This window comes from Jaculus jaculus, chromosome 1 (genome assembly GCF_020740685.1).
Source record: "Jaculus jaculus isolate mJacJac1 chromosome 1, mJacJac1.mat.Y.cur, whole genome shotgun sequence".
NCBI classification, from domain to species: domain Eukaryota; kingdom Metazoa; phylum Chordata; class Mammalia; order Rodentia; family Dipodidae; genus Jaculus; species Jaculus jaculus.
The window spans coordinates 160,589,315-160,612,769 of NC_059102.1; the positions used below are offsets into that span (position 1 = coordinate 160,589,315).

Here is a 23,455-nt window from a genome sequence, read left to right on the forward strand (position 1 = left end):
TACATTAAAATATATACATATTTTAATGCTTGGCATGGTGGCGCATGCTTTAAAAAAAGATTTATTATTTTTATTTATTTGAGACAGAGAGAAAAAGAATGGGTGTGCCAGGGCCTCTAGCCACTGCAAACGAACTCCAGAGGCATGTGCCACCATGTGTATCTGGCTTATGTGGGACCTAAGGAATTGAACCTGGGTCCTTAAGTTTTCCAGGCATACACCTTAACTGCTAAGCCATCTCTCCAGCCCAACAGATGCATTTTTTAAAAAATCTATTTTATCAATTATTTGATAGAGAAAGGAGGGGGGGGAGAAGAGAGAGAGAGAGAGAGAGAGAGAGAGAGAGAGAGAGAGGGAGGGAGGGAGGGAGGGAGGGAGGGAGGGAGGGAGGGAGAGAAAAGGCATGCCAGGGCCTCCAGCCACTGCAAACTAACTCCAGAAACATGTGTTCCCTTGTGCCTCTGGCTAATGTGGGTTCTGGGTGTCGAACCAGGGTCCTTTGACTTTGCAGGCAAACACCTTAACTACTAAGCCATCCCTCCAGTCCCATGCAATTTTAACACAACCTTATGTGCCTTATAACTGAGATTATTTTAAATTTCCTATTATTAAGAATGTGTGTGAATTACTTAAAATATCCTGTTTGTGAAAATTGCAAATGAAGTTTTATTTGTATAGTTTTTCAAAATTAGCTTAATGCTGATTGTATTGGCCCTTCTTTTAGTGTTAGAATCACATCCAAAGTGTCAGAAGAAAATCCTTGATTATAACTTTGTATTTTTTTTTAATGGGAGACAAGCTTGTTATGAAGCCCATGCTGGCCAGGAACTCTGTCTCAGACTCCCCAAGTGCTAGAACTGCAGGTGTGCATCACCACACCTGGAAATTATTACTACTTTCATAGTTACTTGCCACCATAATTCTTGCTTTAGTACCACCATACTCCTAGGATGGAGCCTATATACATTTTTAGATTACTACTGTACCACAAAGAACAATTTTCCAACTTATAAACTGAGAGCTGTTATCATTTATGTAATGTAGGTAACTTAGTCTCATCTGTAAAAACAGTTTATTAGCTAGTGAAGTAAGAATACTGGTAGCCTCCTCTTTCCCTCAGGATGGACTCTTCCACCCTCTCAGTGTTTGCTTTAGGCCCTGTGCCATGTATAGCATGAGCAAAAAGACTGCATGTACTTCTGAGCCAACTTAAATGCCCGTTCTACCAGGCCCTTGAGGCTCAGACCAGAACTTGTACACAGAATTTCTCCACACTCTGGTTCCTGAAACAGAGGCAGAAGTTTCACTACAGTAGTGAAACTACGGTAGTGAAACTCCAGACGCATGTGCCACATTATGCATCTGGCTTACGTGGGTCCTGGGGAACTGAACCTGAGTCCTTGGACTTTGCAGGCAAGTGCCATACAGCTAAGCCATCCCTCCAGCCCTTTTCTGTTTTTTTGAGATAGGGTCTCATTCCAACCCTGGTTGGCCTCAAACTCAGTGATCCACCTACTTCTGCCTCCTTAGTGCTGGGATAAAAGGTGTGTGCCCACCATGCCCAGCCCTAAGACAGCAGGTTTTCATACATTCTCTACTAACTTGCTCAAATGTCATAGACTATGATAGCAAACTTATCAAAAAGCTCCTTTTGGGGCTGGAGAGATGGCTTAGCAGTTAAGTGCTTGCCTATGAGGCCTAAGGACCCCAGTTCAAGGCTCCATTCCCCAGGACCCACGTTAGCCAGATGCACAAGGGGGTGCATGCGTCAGGAGTTCGTTTGCAATATATATATGTATGTTATGTATGTATATTTATTTTTTGAGGTAGAGTTTCACTCTAGCCCAGGCTGACCTGGAATTCACTATGTAGTCTCAGGGTAGCCTTGAACTCATGGCAATCCTCCTAACTCTGCCTCCAGAGTGCTGGGATTCAAGGCGTGCACCATCATGCCTGACCTCTGGCTTTTTTTTTTTTTTTAATTAGAGAGAGGCAAATAGAGAATAGGCACATCCTACCTGAGGGAAAAACAAAAAACAAACAAACAACAACAACAAAACCCTACTTCAAATGCCCTACACCCCCCCAAAAAAGCAAAAAATGTTTCTTCCATGTATGTATGTATATAATTTATTTTATCACCAAAAGAGACACAAAATAATAATAAAAGTCCAATTAAACACTTCAAGTGGACCTCCACCCCACCAAGGCACTCTGTTTTCATCAACCTGAGATGTTCCCCTCTAGAACTCTACAATGAGCAAACATACATAGATGTTTTACTTCATTAATGGAGTTGTACTAGATACTGGTCCAGATCTTGCTGTTTTATTCAAAATACATTAAGGCTGCAACTTTTTCTTTTTTTGGTTTTTTGAGGTAGTGTCTCACTCTAGCCCAGGCTGACCTGGAATTCACTATGGAGTTTCAGGGTGGCCTTGAACTCACGGCAATCCTCCTACCTCTGCCTCCCGAGTGCTGGGATTAAAGGCGTGTGCCACCACACCCGGCAAGGCTGCAACTTTTCAATTTTAGAAATAGGAGAAAATCTCAAAGTAGGAGAGAACTGCTTTATTATATTTTCTAAGTAGTCAAGGGTTACCCATATCCTTTCCAGAACCTTATCCATGCTAATTCACTATCAATAAGTCAATACCTTTTAAATGTACCATTTCTCATTTAATCCTGTTCCAATTCCATATTCTAGAGTTCTTTCTTCAACATTGTAAAACTTAACTGTTTAGAATGCTCAAAGCTCTTTTTTGGCACTAAAAAGGACTCTTCCAGGAAATAAGTAATTACGGCTTTTCCATTATTTTCTTTTTACTTTTTATTTGCCAGCAGAGAAAGAGAATGAAAGCAAGCGTTTGCATGAGGACCTCTAGCTACTGCAAACGACCTCCAGATGTATGTGCCACTTTGTGCATCTGGCTTTATATGGGTACTGGGGAACTGAACCAAGGTTGTTTGTTACGTTGTGCAGGTAACATCATTAATCACTGAGTCATCTCTCCAGACCCTCTTTTAGTTATTTCCAAGAACCAGCTACACTGTAATAGGATACAATCTCAATTAGGATATAATCTTTAATCTGCAGGAAGGGTAAACTTCAGTGCTTCCTTTTGTACCTCCTTCCTACTGCAATGCAGCTATTAGTGCTATAAGCACCAAGTTCTCTGGTGCTGCAGAGTCCCTATCTGTGCAGTGCCTTGGCACCTACCCAATTCAATCCAAACACCTTTCTGTTTTGTTCTGCCTTTCTTTTAGACAAAAATCAGACTCTGTAGCCCAGGTTGGCCTCAAGCTCAAGGCAATCCTCATGCTTCAGCCTTATGAGTGCTTGGTATTGAGCCACCAAAACCACCTTCCAGTGTTGTATTTATTACCTTTTTGTTTGCTTAAGTTAGGGTCTCACTTTAGCCCAAGTTGACCTGGAACGTACACTGTAATCACAGGCTGGCTTTGACCTCACAGCAATCCTTCCACCTCTGCCACCCAAGTGCAGAGATTAAAGGCGTATGTCACCATGCCCATCTTACAGTGCTTTTTTATTATTTAAAATATTGCTATTTATTTGCAAGCACAGAGACATAGAAGACAGAAAAAAAGAGAATGGACACACCAGGGTCTCCATCCACTGCAAACAAAACTCAGATGTATGCATCACTTTGTGCTTCTGGCTTTACATAGGTATGGGAAACTGAATTTGGGATATTTGGCTTTGCATGCAAGCACCTTAACCACTAAGAAATCTCTCCAGGCCTCCAGTACTTTTTTGGAGGTTTTTTGTCTAACTCTAGCACAGGCTGACTTGGAATTCATTATTTAGTCTCAGGCTGCCTAACTTCAAATTTACAGCAATCTCTGTCAACTGAGTGCTGGGATTTAAAGAAGTGTACCACAACACAGGTTTTCTAGTGTTTTTTTTTTTTTTAATTATTTATTTATTTATTTATTTCTTTGAGAGAGACAGACACAGAGAGAAAGACAGATAGAGGGAGAGAGAAGAGAATGGGTGCGCCAGGGCTTCCAGCCTCTGCAAACGAACTCCAGACGCGTGCGCCCCCTTGTGCATCTGGCTAACGTGGGACCTGGGGAACCGAGCCTCGAACCGGGGTCCTTAGGCTTCACAGGCAAGCGCTTAACCGCTACACCATCTCTCCAGCCCTTGTTTTTTTTTTAAAATGATGCTCAGATTCTCAGAGTTCAAAATATAAACTCAATTTATCATTAATTCCTCAAATGTAGGAATAGAATCTATTTGCTCTTCATTTAAGATCTAGTTTCTGAAATCAAGGCTCGGAGTGCTGGTGCATGCCTTTAATCCCAGCACTTGGGAGGTAGAGGTTGGAGGATCGCCATGAGTTTGAGGCCACCCAGGTACTACATAGTGAATTCTAGGACAGCCTGTGCTAGAGTGAGACCCTACCTCAAACAAACAAACAAACAAAAAGTTTCTGAAATCAAAATTTGCTGTCCTCAGACACTGGCTCAAACATATTATTATTTTGGTTTTTTGAGGTAGGATCTTGCTATAACCCAGGCTGACCTGGAATTTACTATGTAGTCTCAGGCTGGCCTTGAACTCACAGCGATCCTCCTACCTCTGCCTCCTCCAAGTGCTGGGATTAAGTCAAGCCTATAATTTACTTATTCATATATTCTCTTTTCGTTTTCATTTTTATTTATTTATTTGACACAGAAAGGGGGAGAGGGAGAGGAAGAGAAGGGAGAATGGGTGTGCCAGGGCCTCTAGCCACTGCAAACAAACTCCAGACACGTGTGTCCCCTTGTACATCTGGCTAACGTGGGTCCTGGGGAATTGAACCTGGGTCCTTTGGCTTTGCAGGCAAATGTCTTACCCGCTAAGCCATCCCTCCAGCCCTCTTTTTGGTTTTTCAAGGTAGAGTCTCAACCCAAGCTGACCTGGAACTCACTGTGTAGTCTTAGGCTAGCCTGGAACTCACAGTAATCCCCCTTACCTCTGTCTCCTGAGTGCTGGGATTAAAAATGTGCACCACCGTGAGGTATTTCCAGTGCTTTTTTTTTTTTTTTAATGATGCTCAGATTCTCAGAGATCAAGCTATAAACTCAATTTATCATTAACTTCTCAAATGGAGGAATAGGAGCTATTTACTCTTTATTTAAGATCTAGTTTCTAAGATCAAAATTTGCTGTCCTCAGACACTGAATCAAGCATATTATTTATCTATTTACTTATTTATTCATGCTCTTTCTCTCTTTTTCTTGCTACCCTGGAATTCACTATGAAGTCTCAGGCTGCCCTTGAACTCACAGGGACCCTCCTACCTCTGCCTCCTGAGTGCTGGGATTAAAGGCATGTGTCACCCACACCCAGCTTCATTTATTTTTTTGAGCTGGGTTCTCACTGATGCCCAAGTTGTTTGGAACTCATGGCAATTAAACTCATAAGGCATCACACTCAGCATTATTTTTTTTAATTTTTAAAAATTTATTTATTTGCAATGAGAGAATATGAAAATGACTAAGTGTGGCAGGGCTTCTAGCTGTTGCACACAAATTCCAGATGCATGTGACCCTTTGTGCACCAGAGTTTATGTGGGTACTGGGGAATCAAACTTGGGTCCTTAGACTTTGCAGGCAAGCACCTTATACCACTAAGCCATCTCTCTAGCCCCAAACAATTTTTTCTTATACATATATTTTTTTAAGTTCTTTTTGTTGTTCATTTTTTTTATTTGAGAGTGACAGAGAGAGAGAGAGAGAGAGAGAGAGAGAGAGATAGAGAGAGGGAGAGAGAGAGAGAGAGAGAGAGGGAGCACGCGCGCACACACACCAGGCTTCTAGCCACTGCAAACAAACTCCAGATGTGTGCGCCCCCTTATGCATCTGATAATGTGGGCCCTGGGGAATTGAGCCACAAACTGGGGTTCTTAGGCTTCACAGGCAAGTGCTTAACAGCTAAGCCATCTCTCCAGCCCTATATGTACTTTTTTTAATGTTTTTTTATTTATTTATGAAAGAGGCAGGGGTGGAGAGAGAGAGAATGGGCCCATCAGGGCCTCCAGGCACTGTAAACAAACTCCACAAGTGCATCTGGTTTATGTGGGTCCTGGGAAATTGAACCTGGGTCCTTTGGCTTTGCAAGCAAGCACCTTAATGCCTAGGCCTCTCCAGCCTTCTTATTTATTTAATTAGGTTTTTCGAGGTAGGGTGTTGCTCTAGCCCCAGGATGACCTAGAATTCACTATGTAGTCTCAGGATTCTCTTGAACTCATGGTGATCCTCCTACCTCTGCCTCTGGGAGTGCTGGGATTAAAGGTGTGTGTCACCACACCCAGCACTATTTATTTTTATTTATTTGAGAGAGGAGGGACATAGAAAGAGAGAATAGGTATACCAGGATCTCTTGCTGCTGCAAATGAACTCCAGACACATGTGGCACCTTGTGCATCTGGCTTACGTGGACCCCATGGAATTTAACCTGGGTCCACTGGCTTTGCAGCCATGTGCCTTAACTGCTAAACCAGTCCCCTCCTCTCCTTTTTTTTTTTTCCAGGTAAGGTCTTACTCTAGCTCAGGCTGACCTGCATTTCACTATGTAGTCTCAGGGTGACCTCGAACTCATGGCAATCCTTCTACCTCTGCCGGGATTAAAGGAGTGCTCTACAACACCCGGCTCCCTTTCTTTTTTTTTAAATTTATTTTTACTTATTAGTGAGAGATTGAGATGGGGGTGGGGAGGGAGGGAGGGAATAGGCATAGTAGGGCCTCCAGCCACTGGGAAAAAAAAAAGCTCCAGACACATGCATCACCTTGTGCATCTGGCTCACATGGGTCTGTAGGCTTTGCAAGCCAAGTGCCTTAACCACTAAGCCATCTCTCCAGCCCTCCTTTTTTTTTTTTCTTTTTTAAAGAAAAGTCTCTCTATCTTCATGCTGGCCTCATGAACTCAAGTGATCCTTCTGTCTCACTCTGCCAAATAGGTATTATTACAGGTACCATCATATCCAGCTCTACAAGGGCTACATTCTGACTTCTCTAGTTTGGGGTAAATAAGAAATGACATGTACAAGGTCCTGCAAAGAATTCAAAAAAACCTATTCAGTTACTTGGTGGGTCATGTTCTGACCTGTGCAACTGTATCATAACTACTATTGGCAGTTTTATTTCCAAGTGACCCCAGATTAAATAGAAAGCTTTCTCTATCTTTCATATGCTTGGAGTCCTCTGAGGTGTCTCCTCGTAAATCATTCACATTCCTGCTGTCTCCTCTTACTCTGAATACTTGATCCAGATCTTTCTACATGTGCCACTGGTATATGACTGGACCATTGTCTCTTTTAATTTCCACATTTAAACCAGGTATGGGAGCTGGTACACTACTATACTCCTAAAAACTTTGTAGGTTCAGACCAGAGGACTGCTAATTTGAGGACAGCTTAAACAACAAAGTAATACTCTATCCAAAGGTTTTTTGAGGTAGGGTCTCACTCTAGAGCAGGCTGACCTGACACTCATATTGTACTCCAAAGGTAGCCTCAAACTTACAGTGATCCACCTACCTCTGACTCCTAAATGCTGGGATTAAGGGCATACACACTCACACCCAGCTAGAAAACATCCTTATTGACTTTAAACTCCAATGGCTTTAGTAGTTTGTGTATTTCTACCAGAAAACTTGAATTTCTGCAATATACAACTGGACTATAATATCATTCTACAACTCAATTTAATCTATAGGCATTCCTTAGAACTGAAAAGGCATTCTTCATTTTTTTTTTAAATTTATTTTTATTTATTTATTTGAGAGTGACAGACACAGAGAGAAAGACAGATAGAGGGAGAGAGAGAGAATGGGCGCGCCAGGGCTTCCAGCCTCTGCAGACGAACTCCAGATGCGTACACTCCCTTGTGCATCTGGCTAACGTGGGACCTGGGGAACCGAGCCTCGAACCGGGGTCCTTAGGCTTCACAGGCAAGCGCTTAACCGCTAAGCCAGCTCTCCAGCCTGGCATTCTTCATTTTCATGAATTAATTATTTAAAAATTATTTTTGCTCATTTATTTGAGAGCGAAAGAGATACAGAAATAAAATAAAATAAAATAAAATAAAAGAGATACAGAAATAGACAGATAGAGAGAATATGGGCATGTCAGGGCCTCCAGCCTCTGCACATGAACTCCAGATGTGTGTATTCCCTTGTGCATCTGGCTTATGTGGGTCCAGGGGAGTTGAACCAAGGTCCTTTGGCTTTACAGGCAAATGCCTTAACTCTAAAGCATCTCTTCAAACCATTTTCACAAATTAAAAATACAGCTGGGGGCTAGAGAGATGGCTTAGCGGTTAAGCGCTTGCCCGTGAAGCCTAAGGACCCCGGTTCGAGGCTCAATTCCCCAGGACCCACGTTAGCCAGATGCACAAGGGGGCGCACACATCTGGAGTTCGTCTGCAGTGGCTGGAAGCCCTGGCGTGCCCATCCTCTCTTTCTTTCTCTGCCTCTTTCTCTGTCTGTCACTCTCAAATAAATAAATAAAAATAAACCAAAAAAAAAAAAAAAAAAAGCTGGGCTGGGCTGGGCTGGGCTGGGCTGGACAGATGGCTGGACCGGAGAGATGGCTTAGCAGTTAAGGTGCTTGCCTGTGAAGCCTAAGGACCCTTGTTCTACTATCCATCTCTCACATAGGCCAGGCATACAAAAGGTAAGGCAAACATAAGGTCGCACATGCCGACCAGGTGGGGCAAGTGTCTGGAGTTCAATTTCAGTGGCTGAGGCTCTGGTGCGCCAATTCTCTCTCTCCCCTCTTGCCCTCGCTTAAAAAAAAAAAAAAAAACACAAAAAATAAATGAACTGGCAACTCACAATAGCTGGGAAATGGAACCAACCTAGATGTCCTCAACTGATGAGTGGCTAATGAAGATGGCACATTTATACAATGGAGTTCTACTCAGCGGTAAAGAAAAATGACGTTATGAAATTTGCAGGAAAATGGATGGATCTGGAAAGGATTATACTAAGTGAGGTAAACCAGGCCCAGAAAGCCAAGTGTTGCATGTTCTCTCTCATATGTGGATCCTAGCTACAGATGATTGGACTTCTGTGTGAGTAGGAAGAAAACTCTGTAACAAAGGCCAGTAAGCTACAAAAGAGATATAAAGGGAAGAGAAAGGAAGGGAAGGGGTTGCTTAATAGGATGGTATTATATATGTAAGTAGAAAAATAGATTAATGGGGGCAAAAAGGCCCAAGTGAGCTCAGGGGAAGAGACTGACTAAAGGAAAGGTGGAGGGAAGGCTAATCAAAACATAAGAGGATATAAAGAAATCATATGGAATCCTACCTTTATGGACAATGGAACACTCAGGAGCTGTCAATTGTTGCTAGAAAACTTTCAGTGCCAGGGATGGGATACCTTCTAATGAGTTGCTGGCCAGAGTGGTCCCTGATTGCTCTCCCCCCCCCCAAAAAAAATAATAGGCCATTGCCGAGGCCCTTGGTTTCCCACCAGGAATAGATGGTAAGACCCTATTGCTGAGGACTCCACATACTTGGGTTGCAAGGCCACTGAGAAATCCTGCTGGAACTGAGCTGATAACCTCTTCCATGTAGACCAGCTGACAGAAAGCTGGAAGAAGTCATTCTGCATGCAGTTCAATGGGAGAGAGAGAGAAATCACCAGTGAAGATACTCAACAGTGGACACTGCAAGCCTTATATTTGGCCAGCCAGGCCAAATGAGCCAATGGGTGCAATAGCGCACGTCTGTCGTGGTGGAAACCAACTGCTCTCTAATTGTACTGGAGGCCTGCGCCATGGGAGGGAATATATATCCCTGATACTGAAAACTTAAAACAGGGGTAGTCATAAGCCCTAGGGCTCTATAAAGTCTGCTGCTGTCTGGCTAAATGTATATCCTATGCTTATCAAACTGCCCAGTAAGCACTTCTCTTAATTTTCATACCCTTATATTACTGCTACTCTCACTTTCGGTAGAGAATCTTCTCTTTTCAGATGGCAGTGACCTTGGGATGACTCAGAAGGCATCATGGTGCTGGAAAGAAGTGACAGGAGTGTTCAACACTGCAATATCTCTATCACACCTTCCAAGGCTCGGGGTCTATTGCGGAAGAGGTGGCGGAAAGAATGTAAGAGCCAAAGGAAGGGTAGGACTCCTTACAACGTGCTCTCCCCAGACACAAAATGGCCTGGATATCCGTGACCTCACAGTGCATGACACTACCTTCATAAGACCATCATAACAGGAGGAAAAGCTCATGACATCAAAATAAAAGAGAGACTGAGATGGGGAGGGGATATGATGGAGAATGGAGTTTCAAAGCAGAAAGTGGGGGGGGGGAGGTTATTACCATTTGATGTTTTTTATAATCATGGAAGTTGTTAATAAAAATTTGAAAAAAATAAAAAAAACCATTCACTATAAAACAGCATGCCACATTAAACTGGCAGCGCCTCATTAACAACAACAACAAAAAAATGTGCTGGGCGTGGCGGCACACACCTTTAATCCCAGCACTCAGAAGGAAGAGGTAGAAGGATCACCCTGAGTTCTAGGCCACCCTGAGAATACATAGTGAATTCGAAAGGTCAGCCTGAACTAGAGAGAGACCATACCTCAAAAAATTAAACAAAAGAAAACAAAAAAAACAGCCAGGCATGGAGGCCCAAGCCTTTAATCCCATCACACAGGAGGCTGAGGTAGCAGGATTCCTGGGAGTTTGAGACCAACCTACCCATAGTAAATTCCAGGTCAGCCTAGGCTAGAGTGAGATCCTACCTCAAAAGAAACAAAAATAAATAAATAAATAGGGCTGGAATCAGACACAGGAAAGTGAAGCAAGTGTAAGGTCACACATGCCTACTAGGTGGTGCAAGCGCCTGGAGTTCATTTCAGTGGCTAAGGCTCAGGTGCACCAATCCTCACCTTTCTCTTGACCTCTCTCAAAACACACATACACACACATACACACACACACACAGCCAGGCATGGTGGATAGGAGGATCGCTGTGTGAGTTGAGGCCACCCTGAAACTACATAGTGAATTCCAGGTTAGTCTGTACTAGAGCCCGTATCTTGAAAACAAAACAAAACAAACAAACAAAAAAACCCCAAACCAAAACAAAATACAACAAGCAAACAAACAAACAACAACAAAAACCCTACAAAACAAAAACCAAAAATACATACACCCAGGCCAAAGAACATTATGAAATAAATCATAGAAATCTTTCTTCCTAGGCTGTGTTTTCTTTTTATTTATTTTTCATGTGTGCATGACACACACACTCTTGCTGTTGCAAAAAAAAAAAAAAAAAGCTTGTGTCACAGTTTTTGCAAGCATGCACCTTTAACCACTGAGTGATCTTTCCAGCCCCACCTCATAGGATTCTTAAAGATAATTATAGAACCCAGGTTTAATTCCCCAGGACCCATGTAAGCCAGATGCACAGCTCATGTGTCTGAGTTCATTTGCTGCTGCTAAAGGCCATAATGTGCCCATTCTCTCTTTACCTCTTTCTCTCTCTCACTCAAATAAATAAATGAAAATAAAATTTAAAAATTAAATAGTTTAAAAGTCACATATTTTTTTCCACATGCATTCATAAGTGGAATAGATACAAAGACATATATAGAAGAGAATAATGTTGGGCTGGAGAGATGGCTTAGTGGTTAAGGTACTTGCCTGCAAAGCCAAAGAACCCAGGTTCAATTCCCCAGAATCCATGTAAGCCAGATGCACAAGGTGATGCATGCATCTGGAATTTCTACAGTGGCTAGATAGAGGCCCTGGTGCATTACTCTCCCCCCAATAAATAAATAATAATGTCACAATTAGACCGGGCGTGGTTGGGCATGCCTTTAATCCCAGCACTCGAGAGGCAGAGGTAGGAGGATTGCTGTGAGTGGGAGGCCACCCTGAGACTCCATCGTGAATTCCACGTCAGCCTGAGCCAGAGTGAGACCCTACCTCAAAAAAACAAAAATAAAATAAAATAATAATATCACAATTAATCAAACTCTGAGAACTGTAAAATTACATAAATATTGCCATGATAAAAAAAAAAAAGAGAAATTCAGTGCTTGCTTTGGCAGCACATATACTAAAACTGGAATGATACAGAAGATTAGCATGGCCCCTGGGAAAGAATGACATGCAAATTTGTGAAGCATTCCATATTAAAAAAAGAAAAGTGCCAGGTGTGTGGTGCACGCCTTTAATCCCAGCAATGGGGAGGCAGAGACAAGAGGATCACCACTAGTTCGAGGCTACACAGTGAATTCCAGGTTAGCCTGAGCTAGAGTGAAATCCTATCTGGGGGAGGGCAGGGGAATTCAATGTCCTTTGCTTATTCAAGGGTGTGAATTGTGTTTGTGCCCTAACTTGGGATTCTGGAAAAGTATAGCTGTGTAGCTAAATTTCTTACTGTACATCAATCACTGTAAGACCACACCAACCTAGAGCTTTGATATTTAGTGCCTTAAATACAAGTTGGAGAGTATCTGCTTCTCCTAAGCTAAAGATTTTATATATATATTTTTTATTTGTGCATGTATGTGTGTGCATATGTACACACCAGAGTCTCTTGCCACTGTGAAAGGAACACCAGACTTAAGTACCATTTTTTGTGTCAGGCTTTAGGTGGGTGGCTGAGGAACTGAACCTAGGCTGGCAGCCTTTGCAAACAAGATCATTTTTTTTTTTTTTTGGTTTTCGAGGTAGGGTCTCACTCTAGCCCAGATTAGTAATGAACTTGCAGCAATCCTCTTGTCACAATTTCTTGAGTGCTGGGATTACAAACATCAACATGTCTAATTTAGAACAAATCAAACTATAAACTGGATATGGTAGCATGTACCTGTAGTTCCATCACGCAGAAGGCTGAGGCAGGAAGACCAAGAATTCAAGACAAACCTAATCTATATACCAAGACCCTGGCTCAAAAATCTAAAACAGCTGGCACGATGGTGCACACCTTTAATTCCAGCACTTGGGAGATCAAAGTTTGAGGCTACCCAGAGACTAGAGTGAACTGAAGGTCAGCCTCAGCTAGAGCAAAACCCTACCTCAAAAAAACAAAAATGTAAGATGCAATGGGGTGGCGCATGCCTTACCCAGCACTTGGGAGGCAGTGGTAGGAAGATCACTGTGAGTTCAAGACCACCCTGAGACTGCATTAGTGAATTAGGTCAACCTGAGCTAGAGTGAGACTACCTGGGGGGTTGGGAGGGGAAGAAAAGATGAAGGCTAGAGATATGGCTCAGCAGTTAAGGTGCTTACCCCATAAAGGCTAACAACTGAGTTTGACTCCCCAGTACCCAGGTATAGCCAGATGCACAAAGTGGCATATGCATCTGAAGTTCATTTGCACTGGATATGAGTTTAGCACCTAAGACCTCACATAAAAACCAGAACCTGTGGTAGGTCTCTGTAATCCCAGCAACCTGATGGCCCAGTTATGCCCATTCTCTCTGTCTCTCTCTCACACACAGTGGATGGAGGCCCTGGCATGCCCATTCTCTCTCTCTGCTACTTTCTCTTTGTCACTATCAAATAAACAAAAAAAATTTAAGCTGGGCATGGTGGCTCATGCCTTTAATACTGGCACTTGGGAAGCAGAAGTAGGAGGACTGCTATGAGTTGGAGGCCACCTTGAGACTACATAGTGAATTACAGGTCAGTGGGGTAGAGCAAGACTCTACCTCCAAAAATCAAAAATAAAATAAAATTAAAATAAAAAAGAATTAAATTTAAAAATATTTTTAAAATACCTGATCAAGAGTTGATAAAGCACCGGGCATGGTGTCTCACACCTTTAATCCCAGCACTCTGGAGGCAGAGGTAGGAGGATCACTGAGAGTTCAAGGCCACCCTGAAACTACATAGTAAATTTTAGATCAGCCTGGGTTAGAATGAAATCCTACCTTGAAAAACTAAGAGTTGATAAAGCAATAAAATGGATTATGCAGAAGAGGTGGCAGAAAGAATTAAGAGTAAAGGAAGGGCAGACTGCTTACAACACTGCCATCCAAACATAAAGTGGTTTGAGCTTAATGGCTTCACAGTGGCTAACACTACCTACACAAGACCTACATAATAAGAGGGAAAAAATGATGCATTAGAACCAGGTGTGGTGGCACAAGCCTTTAATTCCAGCACTTGGGAGAGGTAGGAGATCACCATGAATTTGAGGCCACTTACCAGGCAGCTTGAGCTAGAGTGAGACCCTACCTTAAAACATTTTTTTTGGAAGAAAAATGCATCAAAATAGAAGAGACGAGTTGGAAAGAAGGGATGTTAATGTGTTCCCTTTCTCCATTAACTGTTGCAACCAATAAGGAATGTTATTTAAAAAAATATTTTAAAATAATTTTTATTTATTTGAAAGAGAGAGAGAGTATGGGTGCACCAGGGTCTGTAGCCACTGCAAATGAACTCAAGACACATGTGCCACTTTGTGCAGCTTCATGGATCCTAGGGAATAGAACCTGGGTCCTTTGGCCTCAAAGGTTTTTTTTTTTTTTTTTCCCAATATATGGTCTCACTCAAGCCCAGGCTGACCTGGAACTCACTGTAGTTCAGGCTGGCCTCAAACTCTCAACAATCCTCTCACCTATGTCTGAGTACTGGTATTAAAGGTTTGTGCCACCACTCTCTACTTGTTTTTATTTTAAATATTTTATTTATTTATTTGAGAAAAGATACATACATGAAAAGATACATATATGAGAGACAGAAAAAACAAATGAATATGGGTATGCCAGGGCCTCTTGCTGCTGCAAATCAAATGAACTCCAGACACATGTGCCACCTTATGCATCAGGCTTATGTGGGTTGTGGGGAAATCGAACCTGGGTCCTTTGGTTTTGCAGGCAAATGCCTTTAACCACCACGCCATCTTTCTAGGCCTTTTTTTTTTTTTTTTTTTAAAGGAGAACAAGCATTGAGAAAGGATCTCTAGCGGTAGCCTCAAGCTTGCTATGTAGTTAAGGTTGGACTTAAGCTATGAATCCTCCTACCTCTACCTCCCAAATGCTATCATTATCTTGATACTAGACCAATTCAAAACTAAAGATACTGGGGCTGGAGAGATGGGTTAGCAGTTAAGGCACTTGCCTGCAAAGCCAAAGGATCCTGGTTCAATTCTCCAGGACCTACGTAAGCCAGATGCACAAGGGGGCACATGCATCTGGAGTTTGTTTGTAGTGGCTGGAGGCCCTGGCGTGCCCATTCTCTCTCTCTCTCTATTTCTCTACCTGCCTATTTCTGTATCTCTCTCAAAATAAAATAAAATAAAATAAAATATAAAAAAAACTAAACATGCTAAGCCTACTTAACATAACCCAGTAATTTATATTTCTTTCAATCTGCTTGGGATAAAAATGCTATTAGGTTCTCTTCATCTGGCAATAATCTGAGCACAACTTGAGTTTGCTTATTTATTTACTTTTTAAAATATTATTTGTTAGTTTTGAGAGAGAGAGAGAATGTGCCAGGGCCTCTACTCCAAACACATGTGCCACTATGTGCATCTGGCTTATGTGGGTTCTGGAGAATCAAATCTGGGTCCTTAGGCTTCACAAGCAAGCACCTTAACCACTAAGCCATTTCTATTTATTTATTTTATTTATTGGTTTTTCAAGGTTTCACTCTAGCCCAGGATGATCTTGAATTCACTATGTAGTCTCAGTGTGGCTTCCAACTCCTGGCAATTCTCCTACCTCTGCCTCCCAAGTGCTTGGATCAAAAACATGCATCACCACACCAGGCTTATTTGTTTTTTGGATAGGGTTTCAAGTAGAGATCAAGCCTAGGACCTTCTATATGCTTGGTAAGCATTCTATCACTAAGTCAAATCTTTAGCCCATACCTCTTTCTAAATTTCCTGCTAGCATCACTGTAGGAATTCAAACAATGAGCAGCAATAACACATGTGCAGATTAACTTCACTGTGGCTGAACCAGCAATTATTCTAGATCCATTATTCTCCTTCCAAATCTAAAAAGCTACCCAGGTCAATAGTTGCTTACCTTTACATCAGCAATCAGAGCATCTTCATCTTCTATCCCAGTGGGGACACACTTCTTGTGCAGTGGCAGACTCTCCAACTTATCTACAAGGCAGCGAAGGCCTTCAAGCTCAAAATGGGTCAGATGAACTTGCCTGTCCTTTCGGGGACTACACTGGGCATCCCACATTTGGCCATTGTGGGAGCCTCGGCTAGAGTCAGTAGATGAGTCTCCAGGCAAAGTTTTCTTCAGACTTGGAAGACTTCTGCAGGTTTTTCCCAGTCCATCATAATCCAGGTTGACCCCATTAGGTACAGGGCTAGTGAGCACAGAGCGCCGACTACTTAAGCGTCGTGATTCTCGGTCCATTCCTTCCTCATCCCCATTTCCAGAATCCAATCCGTTTAATTCCAAATCTATCAATGCAAAGGGAAAAAAATGCAGTAAACAGTATGTCAGTTGGTCATGGGATGAATAAGAGGCATGGGAAATAAATCTGAGGTTAAAAATGGAAAGACCAGGGATGGACAAATGGCTTAGCACTTAAGGTACTTGCCTGTGAAGCCTAAGGACCGAGGTTTAATTCTCCAGTACCCATGTAAGCCAGATGCACAAGCTAGCACATATATCTGGAGCTCATCTGCAGTGGTTTAGAGGTCCATATGTGTAGATTCTTAATTTGCCTCTTTATCTCTCTCAAATATCTCAAATAAAAATTATATATATATATATATATATATATATATATGTATATAAAATTATTTTTTTTGGTTTCTCGAGGTAGGGTCTCACTCTAGCTCAGGCTGACCTGGAATTCACTCTGTAGTCTCAGGCTGGCCTTGAACTCAGGGTAATCCTCCTACCTCTACCTCTTGAGTTCTGGGATTAAAGACACGAACCACCATGTCTAGCTCTAAAATTTTATTTATTTATCCATTTTTTTTTAATTTTTTTGTTGTTTATTTTTATTTATTTATTTGAGAGTGACAGAGACAAGGAGGCAGAGAGAGGGAGAGTGGGTGCGCCAGGGCTTCCAGCCTCTGCAAACGAACTCCAGACGCGTGCGCCCCCTTGTGCATCTGGCTAACGTGGGACCTGGGGAACCGAGCCTCGAACCGGGGTCCTTAGGCTTCACAGGCAAGCGCTTAACCACTAAGCCATCTCTCCAGCCCTATTTATCCATTTTGAGAGAGACAGAGAGAGAGAGAAAGAGAGAGAGACAGACAGACAGAGACAGATAATGAGTATGCCAGAGCATCTAGCCACTGCAAATGAACTCCAGATGAATGCACCCCCTTGTGCATCTGGCTTACATGGACATTGGGGAATTGAACCTGGGTGCTTAGGCTTTGCAGGCAAACGCCTTAACTGCGAAGCCATCTCTCCAGCACTAAACAAAACTTTTTTTTTTTTTTTTTTTTAAATGGAAAGACCGGGCTGGAGAGAGATGGCTTAGTGGTTAAGTGCTTGCCTGTGAAGCCCAAGGACCCCGGTTTGAGGCTCGATTCCCTAGGACCCATGTTAGCCAGATGCACAAGGGGGGCGCACACATCTGGAGTTCATCTGCAGTGGCTGGAAGCCCTGGCATTCCCATTCATATTCTCTCTCTCTCTCTCTCTGTCTCTCTGTCTGTCTGTCTCTGCCTCTTTCTCTGTCTGTTGCTCTCAAATAAAGAAAAATAAACCAAAAAAATTTAAAAAAAAAGGAAAGACCACTCTTGAAAACCATATCCAAGGTTATAAATTAAAGATCTTGCACTAGTAGGATGAATAAGTTCAAGTGGATTTTAAAAATGATTGGGACAGGAGGGTTGAAGAGATGTCTCAGCAGATAAAGGCACTTGCTTGCCAAGCGTGCTGGCCCAAATCTGATTCTGCAGTACCTGCTAAATTGGTGCATGCACCTGGAGTTTGTTTCCAGTGGCAAAAGACCCTGAAGCATTCACTCCATTTCTTTCACATCCATTTTCTCTCTCCCTGCTTGCATATGAATAAATAAATATGTATATATGTGTATGTGTGTATATATAATTTATATATATACTTTCCCAAGGTAGGATCTCACTCTAGCCCAGGCTGATCTGGAATTTACTATGTAGTCTCAGGGTGTCCTGGAATGGCGATCCTTCTACCACTGCTTCCCAAGTGCTGGGATTAATGGCATGTGCCCCCAACTATTTAATTTTTTCCAGGTAGGGTTTTGCCCTAGCCCAGGCTAACTTAAAATTCACTATGTAGTCTCAGGGTAGCCTCAAACTCATGGCAATTCCCCTACCTCTACCTCCCAAGTGCTGGGATTAAAGATGTGTGTCACTATGCCTGGCAAAAAATTTTATTTTATTTATTTAATTAATTTTGGTTTTTCAAGGTAGGGTGTCACTCTAACCCAGGCTGACCTGGAACTTGCTATGTACTCTCAGTGTGGCCTCAAACTCTCAGTGATCCTCCTACCCCTGCTTCCCAAGTGCTGGGATTAAAGGCATGTGCCACTATGCTCGGCTCTGGCAAAAATATTTTTAAAAATAAATACAGGGGCTGGAGAGATGGCACAGTGTTTAAGGCACTTACCTGCAGAGTCTACTGACCAGAGGTCAATTCCCCAGTACCCATGTAATGCCAGATACATAAAGTGGTACATGCATCTGTAGTAGACAGATGCAGCAGACAGAAGCCCTGCCACACACATTCTCTGTCTCTCTTCTCTCTCTTTCTGCTTGCAAATAAGTATTTATATATATCTATATCTATATGTATCTATCTATCCATCCAGAGAGGGGGGGGAGGGAGGGAGGGAGGGAGGGAGGGAGAGAGAGAGAGAGAGAGAGAGAGAGAGAGGGAGGGAGGGAGGGAGGGAGGGAGGGAGAAGATGGGTATGTCAGGGCATTCAGCTGCTGCAAGCAAACTCCAGAAGCACATGCCACCTTGTGTTTGGCTTAAGTGGGTATTGGGGAACTGAACTTGGGTCCTTTAGCTTTGTAGGCAAATGCCTTATCCACTAAGCAATCTCTCCAGCCCCAATAAAATATTTTAAAAATTATAGGTAGCTGAGACAACACAGTGAATTCCAGGTCAGCCTGGGCTAGATTAAGACCCTACCTTGAAAAACCAAAAGGATGGGTAGGACTGGAGAGATGGCTTAGTGGTTAAGGCGCTTGCCTACGAAGCCTAAGGACCCATGTTTAACTCTCCTGATCCCATATAAGCCAGACACACAAAGGTGAGGCAAGATCAAGGTCACACATGCCTACTAGGTGGCACAAATGTCTAGAGTTTGATTGCAGATGCTGAGGCCCAGGCACACCAATTCTCTCTCTCTCTAAAAAATAAAAATAAATAAAAATGATGGGTAGAGCCATGTGTGGTGGTGCATGACTAATCCCAACACTGCGGAGACAGAGGTGGAACTGCCATGAGTTTGAGCCACCCTGAGACTACATACATAGTGAATTCCAGGTCAGTCTGGGCTGGAATGAGACCCTACGTAGAAAAACCACCACCAACAACAACAAAAATGATGGGTAGGGGCTGGAGAGATTGCTTAGTGGTTAAGGTACTTGCCTGCAAAGTCTAAGGACCCAAGTTTGATTCCCTAGTACCCACATAACCCATGCACAAGGTGGTACATGCATCTGGGGTTTCTTTGTGGTGGCTAGAGGCCCTGGCACACCCGTTCTCTATCTGATTCTTTCTCTCTCTTACTCAAATAAATAAACAAAGTTTTAAAAAATGATGGGTAGGACACATAGTCTTTGAGCAGTGTACTGAAATTAAAAGTTATACTTATGTAAGGAACTATACATTAGTTTCAAGTGTAAACTAAGATTTCAGAATTAAGATTTCATTATTTCCTTAAAGAGTAGATGATACGAAGCAGGAGGCCCTGGCATGTCCATTCTCTCTTTTCTCTCAAATAAATACCACAAAAATATTTTAATGTAGTATTCTATGAAATCTTGGACATAAAGCTAAGCTTTGGGGGAGTTGAAATACTATTTAAATAATAAAACAAAGTGATTTTTTAAAAACTATTTTATTACTTGAGAGAGAGAATGGGCACACTAGAGCCTCTAGCCACTGCAAACCAACTCCAGATGCATGCAGCAACATGTGAAACTGGTTTATGTGAGTTCTGGGGAGTTGAACCTAGATCCTTAGGCTTTGCAGGCAAGTGCCTTAACCACTAAACAACCTCTTGAGCCCCAAAGTGATTTTTTTGTTTGTTTTTCTTGAGGTAGGGTCTCACTCTAGCTCAGGCTGACCTGGAATTCACTGTGTAGTCTCAGGGTGGCCTCGAACTCATGGTGATCCTCCTATCTCTGCCTCCTAAGTGCTGGGATTAAAGTCGTGCACCACCACGCCTAGTGAGAAAGCACAAGCCAGCTTTAAACTCATTATGTAGTTGGGGTTAACCTTGAACTTCTGGTACACCTACCTCCTCCTGCTAAAACAGGCACCACCATTCCAAGTTTTGTGATTTTTGTTTTCAGTCAAAAGTCTCACACTCCAGCAGGGGATGGTAGCACAAGCTTTAATCCTAGCACATGGGAGGCAGAGGTAGGAGGATGGATGTTGAGTTTGAGGCCACCATAGAAGTACAGGGTGAGTTCCAGGTTAATTTGGCTAGAGTGAGACTCTACCTCAGAAAAACAAAACAAACAAACAAAAGGAGTCTCATATATGGGCCAGCTCTTGAACTTCAATGTACTAGTAGGTTTCTCTATTCTTGGCTCACCTAGACCAAGACAAAGAGGAGAACCCCCCTTACTCCCAACATGGTCTCTTTACCCCCCCTCTCCTGCCCTCCAAGGGACAGGACCTCTTTGTACTTTCTTTTCCTTCCTATCTAATTCTCTTTATGTTTCTTAGAGCACGTAGGAGTATTTACTGTCCTCTTGATTTTCTACCTCCCTAAATACAGTAATAAAAAGAAAAACTATCTATCAGACATAATGGCAAACCCTTTAATCCCAGTAATTGGGAGGCAAAGGTAGGAGGATCACCATGAGTTCAAAGCCACTCTGAGAGTACATAGTGAATTCTGAGTCAGCCTGGGCTAAAGAGAGACCCTACATTGTAACCCTGGAATTTTCTCTATCATCCAAGTTGGCCTCGAGCTCACAGTAATCCTTCTACCTCAGCCTCCCAAAGGAAGATTTTGATATTTTATCCATAGTGATAATATTCACTGGTCTTTGTAATTATTACAAAACTATTATTATTACTAATAACCTACAAAAATTCAAGAAGGTACAAGAAAAGTCAGTAATCCTTTTATTGCTCTACACTACAACACAAAAAAGTAACTCATCTTTCCATTTTTTTCTATATGTTTAATTATGATAAGATACATTTAATTTTTTTTTGTTTATTTTATTTATTTGAGAGTGACAGAGAGAGAGGAAGAGGCAGATAAGAGAGAAAGAGAGAGAGAATGGGCGTGCCAGGATCTCCAGACACTGCAAACGAACTCCAGACATGTGCGCCCCCTTGTGCATCTAGCTAACGTAGGTCCTGGGGAATCGAGCCTTGACCTGGGGATCCTTAGGCTTCACAGGCAAGCGCTTAACCGCTAAGCCATCTCTCCAGCATACATTTTTAAAAAGATTGGAGCCTGGCATGGTAGCCCATGCCTTTTGAGAAGATTGCTGTGAGTTTAAGGTCACCCTGAGGTTACACAGTGAATTCCAGGTCAGCCTGGCCTAGACTGAAACCCTACCTTGAAAAACAAACAAAAAAGAAAAGAAAACATACTATACAACTTGTATTCTGTCTAGAGAAGCTACTATGTTCTAGATTACCATTTAGCCTGGTAATTCATACCTGGGTGGGTATCTACTATTCAATTCTAATGAATGAGTTTGGTATTTCCAAATAGGTAAGTAGAAAAACAAAAAACCAAAACCATAACTAAGTAGCAGTCTATTGAATATTCCTAGACTAAAGGATGTCCTTAGTTCATGTAAGCAGAAGAACTTACCCATGCTGAGGGATTCTTTCTGAAATTCCTTAGTTAAGTGTGAGCGGTTGGTTATACAGTACACGTAGCGCTCCAACACATACCAACACATCTCATAGTAGAATGGATAGCGGAATTTATTTGGGACCTACACAGGAACAGAGTAATGATAAAAATAAGGCAATGATAATTTTCAAGGGAAGAAGGTAAGGCACTCTAAATCATTGCAATGATTAACCTAGGACAAATTCTTGCTAATCAACCTGCAAAGTAAAGTTGGCATCTGAAGCAAGACTGTAAATCATTTGTCAAATCAGAAAATGTTGGACTTACAGCTAGGTGTGATAGCACAAATCTGCACTTGGAAGGGTGAGGCACAGGAATGCCCCAAGTTCCAGGTCAGCCTGGGCTACATAGTGAGATTCTACTTAAAAACAAAACAACCAACCAACCAACCAACAAAAAACAGGGCTAGAGAGAGGGCTTAGCAGTTAAGGCATTTGCCTGTAAAGCCAAAGGATCCTGGTTCAATTCTCCAGGACCCATGTAAGCCAGTTGCACAAGGATGCATGCATCTAGAGTTCGTTTGCAATTGGTAGAAGCCCTGGCATGCCCATTCTTTCCCTCTATCTCCTCCTCTCCTTGCCTCTTTCTCATAAATAAATAAATAAATACAAAAATAAATAAATAAATAAATGAATGAATGAATAAAATATATAAAAAACAGTGATTCTCGAGGTCCCACGTAAGCCAGATACACATGGTGGTGTATGAATCTGGAGTTTGTTCTCAGTGGCTAGGGGCCCTGGCCTCTCTCTGTCTCTAATAAACTAAGAAGCAGGGCCAGAAAAATAGCCTAGCAGTTAAGGGGCTTGCCTGCTGCTAAGCCTCAAGACCAGTATTTGACTCTCCAGGTCGATCCCATATAAGCCAGACATACAAAGTAATGCAAGCTCACAAGGTAGCATATGCAAACAAGGCAGCACAAGTGTCTGCAGTTCAAACGCAGTGGCTCAAAGCCCTAATGGGCAAATTCTTGCCCTCTCTCTTCAGCAGTCTCTCTCTCATAAAAAAAACAAAAACAAAAACAAGTGGGGTGTGGTGGCACATGTCTTCAATCCCAGTTCTTAGGAGTCAGAGGTAAGAGGATAGCTGTGAGTTCGAGGCTGACACTATATAGTGAATTCTAGGTCAGCCTGGGCTAGATCAAGACCCAACCTTGAAAAACAAAGGCCGAACAACAAACAACAGATGTTGTGACTCATGCTTTTAATCCCAGCACTATGAACGCTGAGGTAAAAGGATTGACTTGAATTCAAAATCAACTTGGAGTCCAAAGAGAGATTGCCTTAAACAAATAAACAAACAGGACTGAGGATGTATGGATCACTAGCACCCCATAAACCAAGCATAGTGGCACCAGCACCTACTTGTTAACCCTAGTTCTTAGGACAGGGACGCAAAGGATGAGATGTTCAAAGTGATCTTCAAG

General features: G+C 42.3%; 1 protein-coding gene and 1 non-coding gene across 5 annotated transcripts in view; one reads left to right on the forward strand and one right to left on the reverse strand.

Moving 5' to 3' along the window:
* Positions 1–23,455, reverse strand: part of Kdm2a (lysine demethylase 2A) — a 126,870-nt gene that overhangs the window by 19,266 nt on the left and 84,149 nt on the right. For all 4 annotated transcript variants that reach the window (XM_045147762.1, XM_045147776.1, XM_045147753.1 and 1 more), the window contains 2 exons: positions 21,985–22,111; positions 16,030–16,424 (listed from right to left, as the gene is read on the reverse strand). In XM_045147762.1, coding sequence (XP_045003697.1) covers positions 16,030–16,424; positions 21,985–22,111 — 522 coding nt within the window. The remainder of the gene's footprint in view (positions 1–16,029; positions 16,425–21,984; positions 22,112–23,455) is intronic.
* Positions 12,078–12,182, forward strand: LOC123458256. Its single transcript, XR_006635551.1, has one exon. It is a non-coding gene; the product is annotated as a U6 spliceosomal RNA (small nuclear RNA).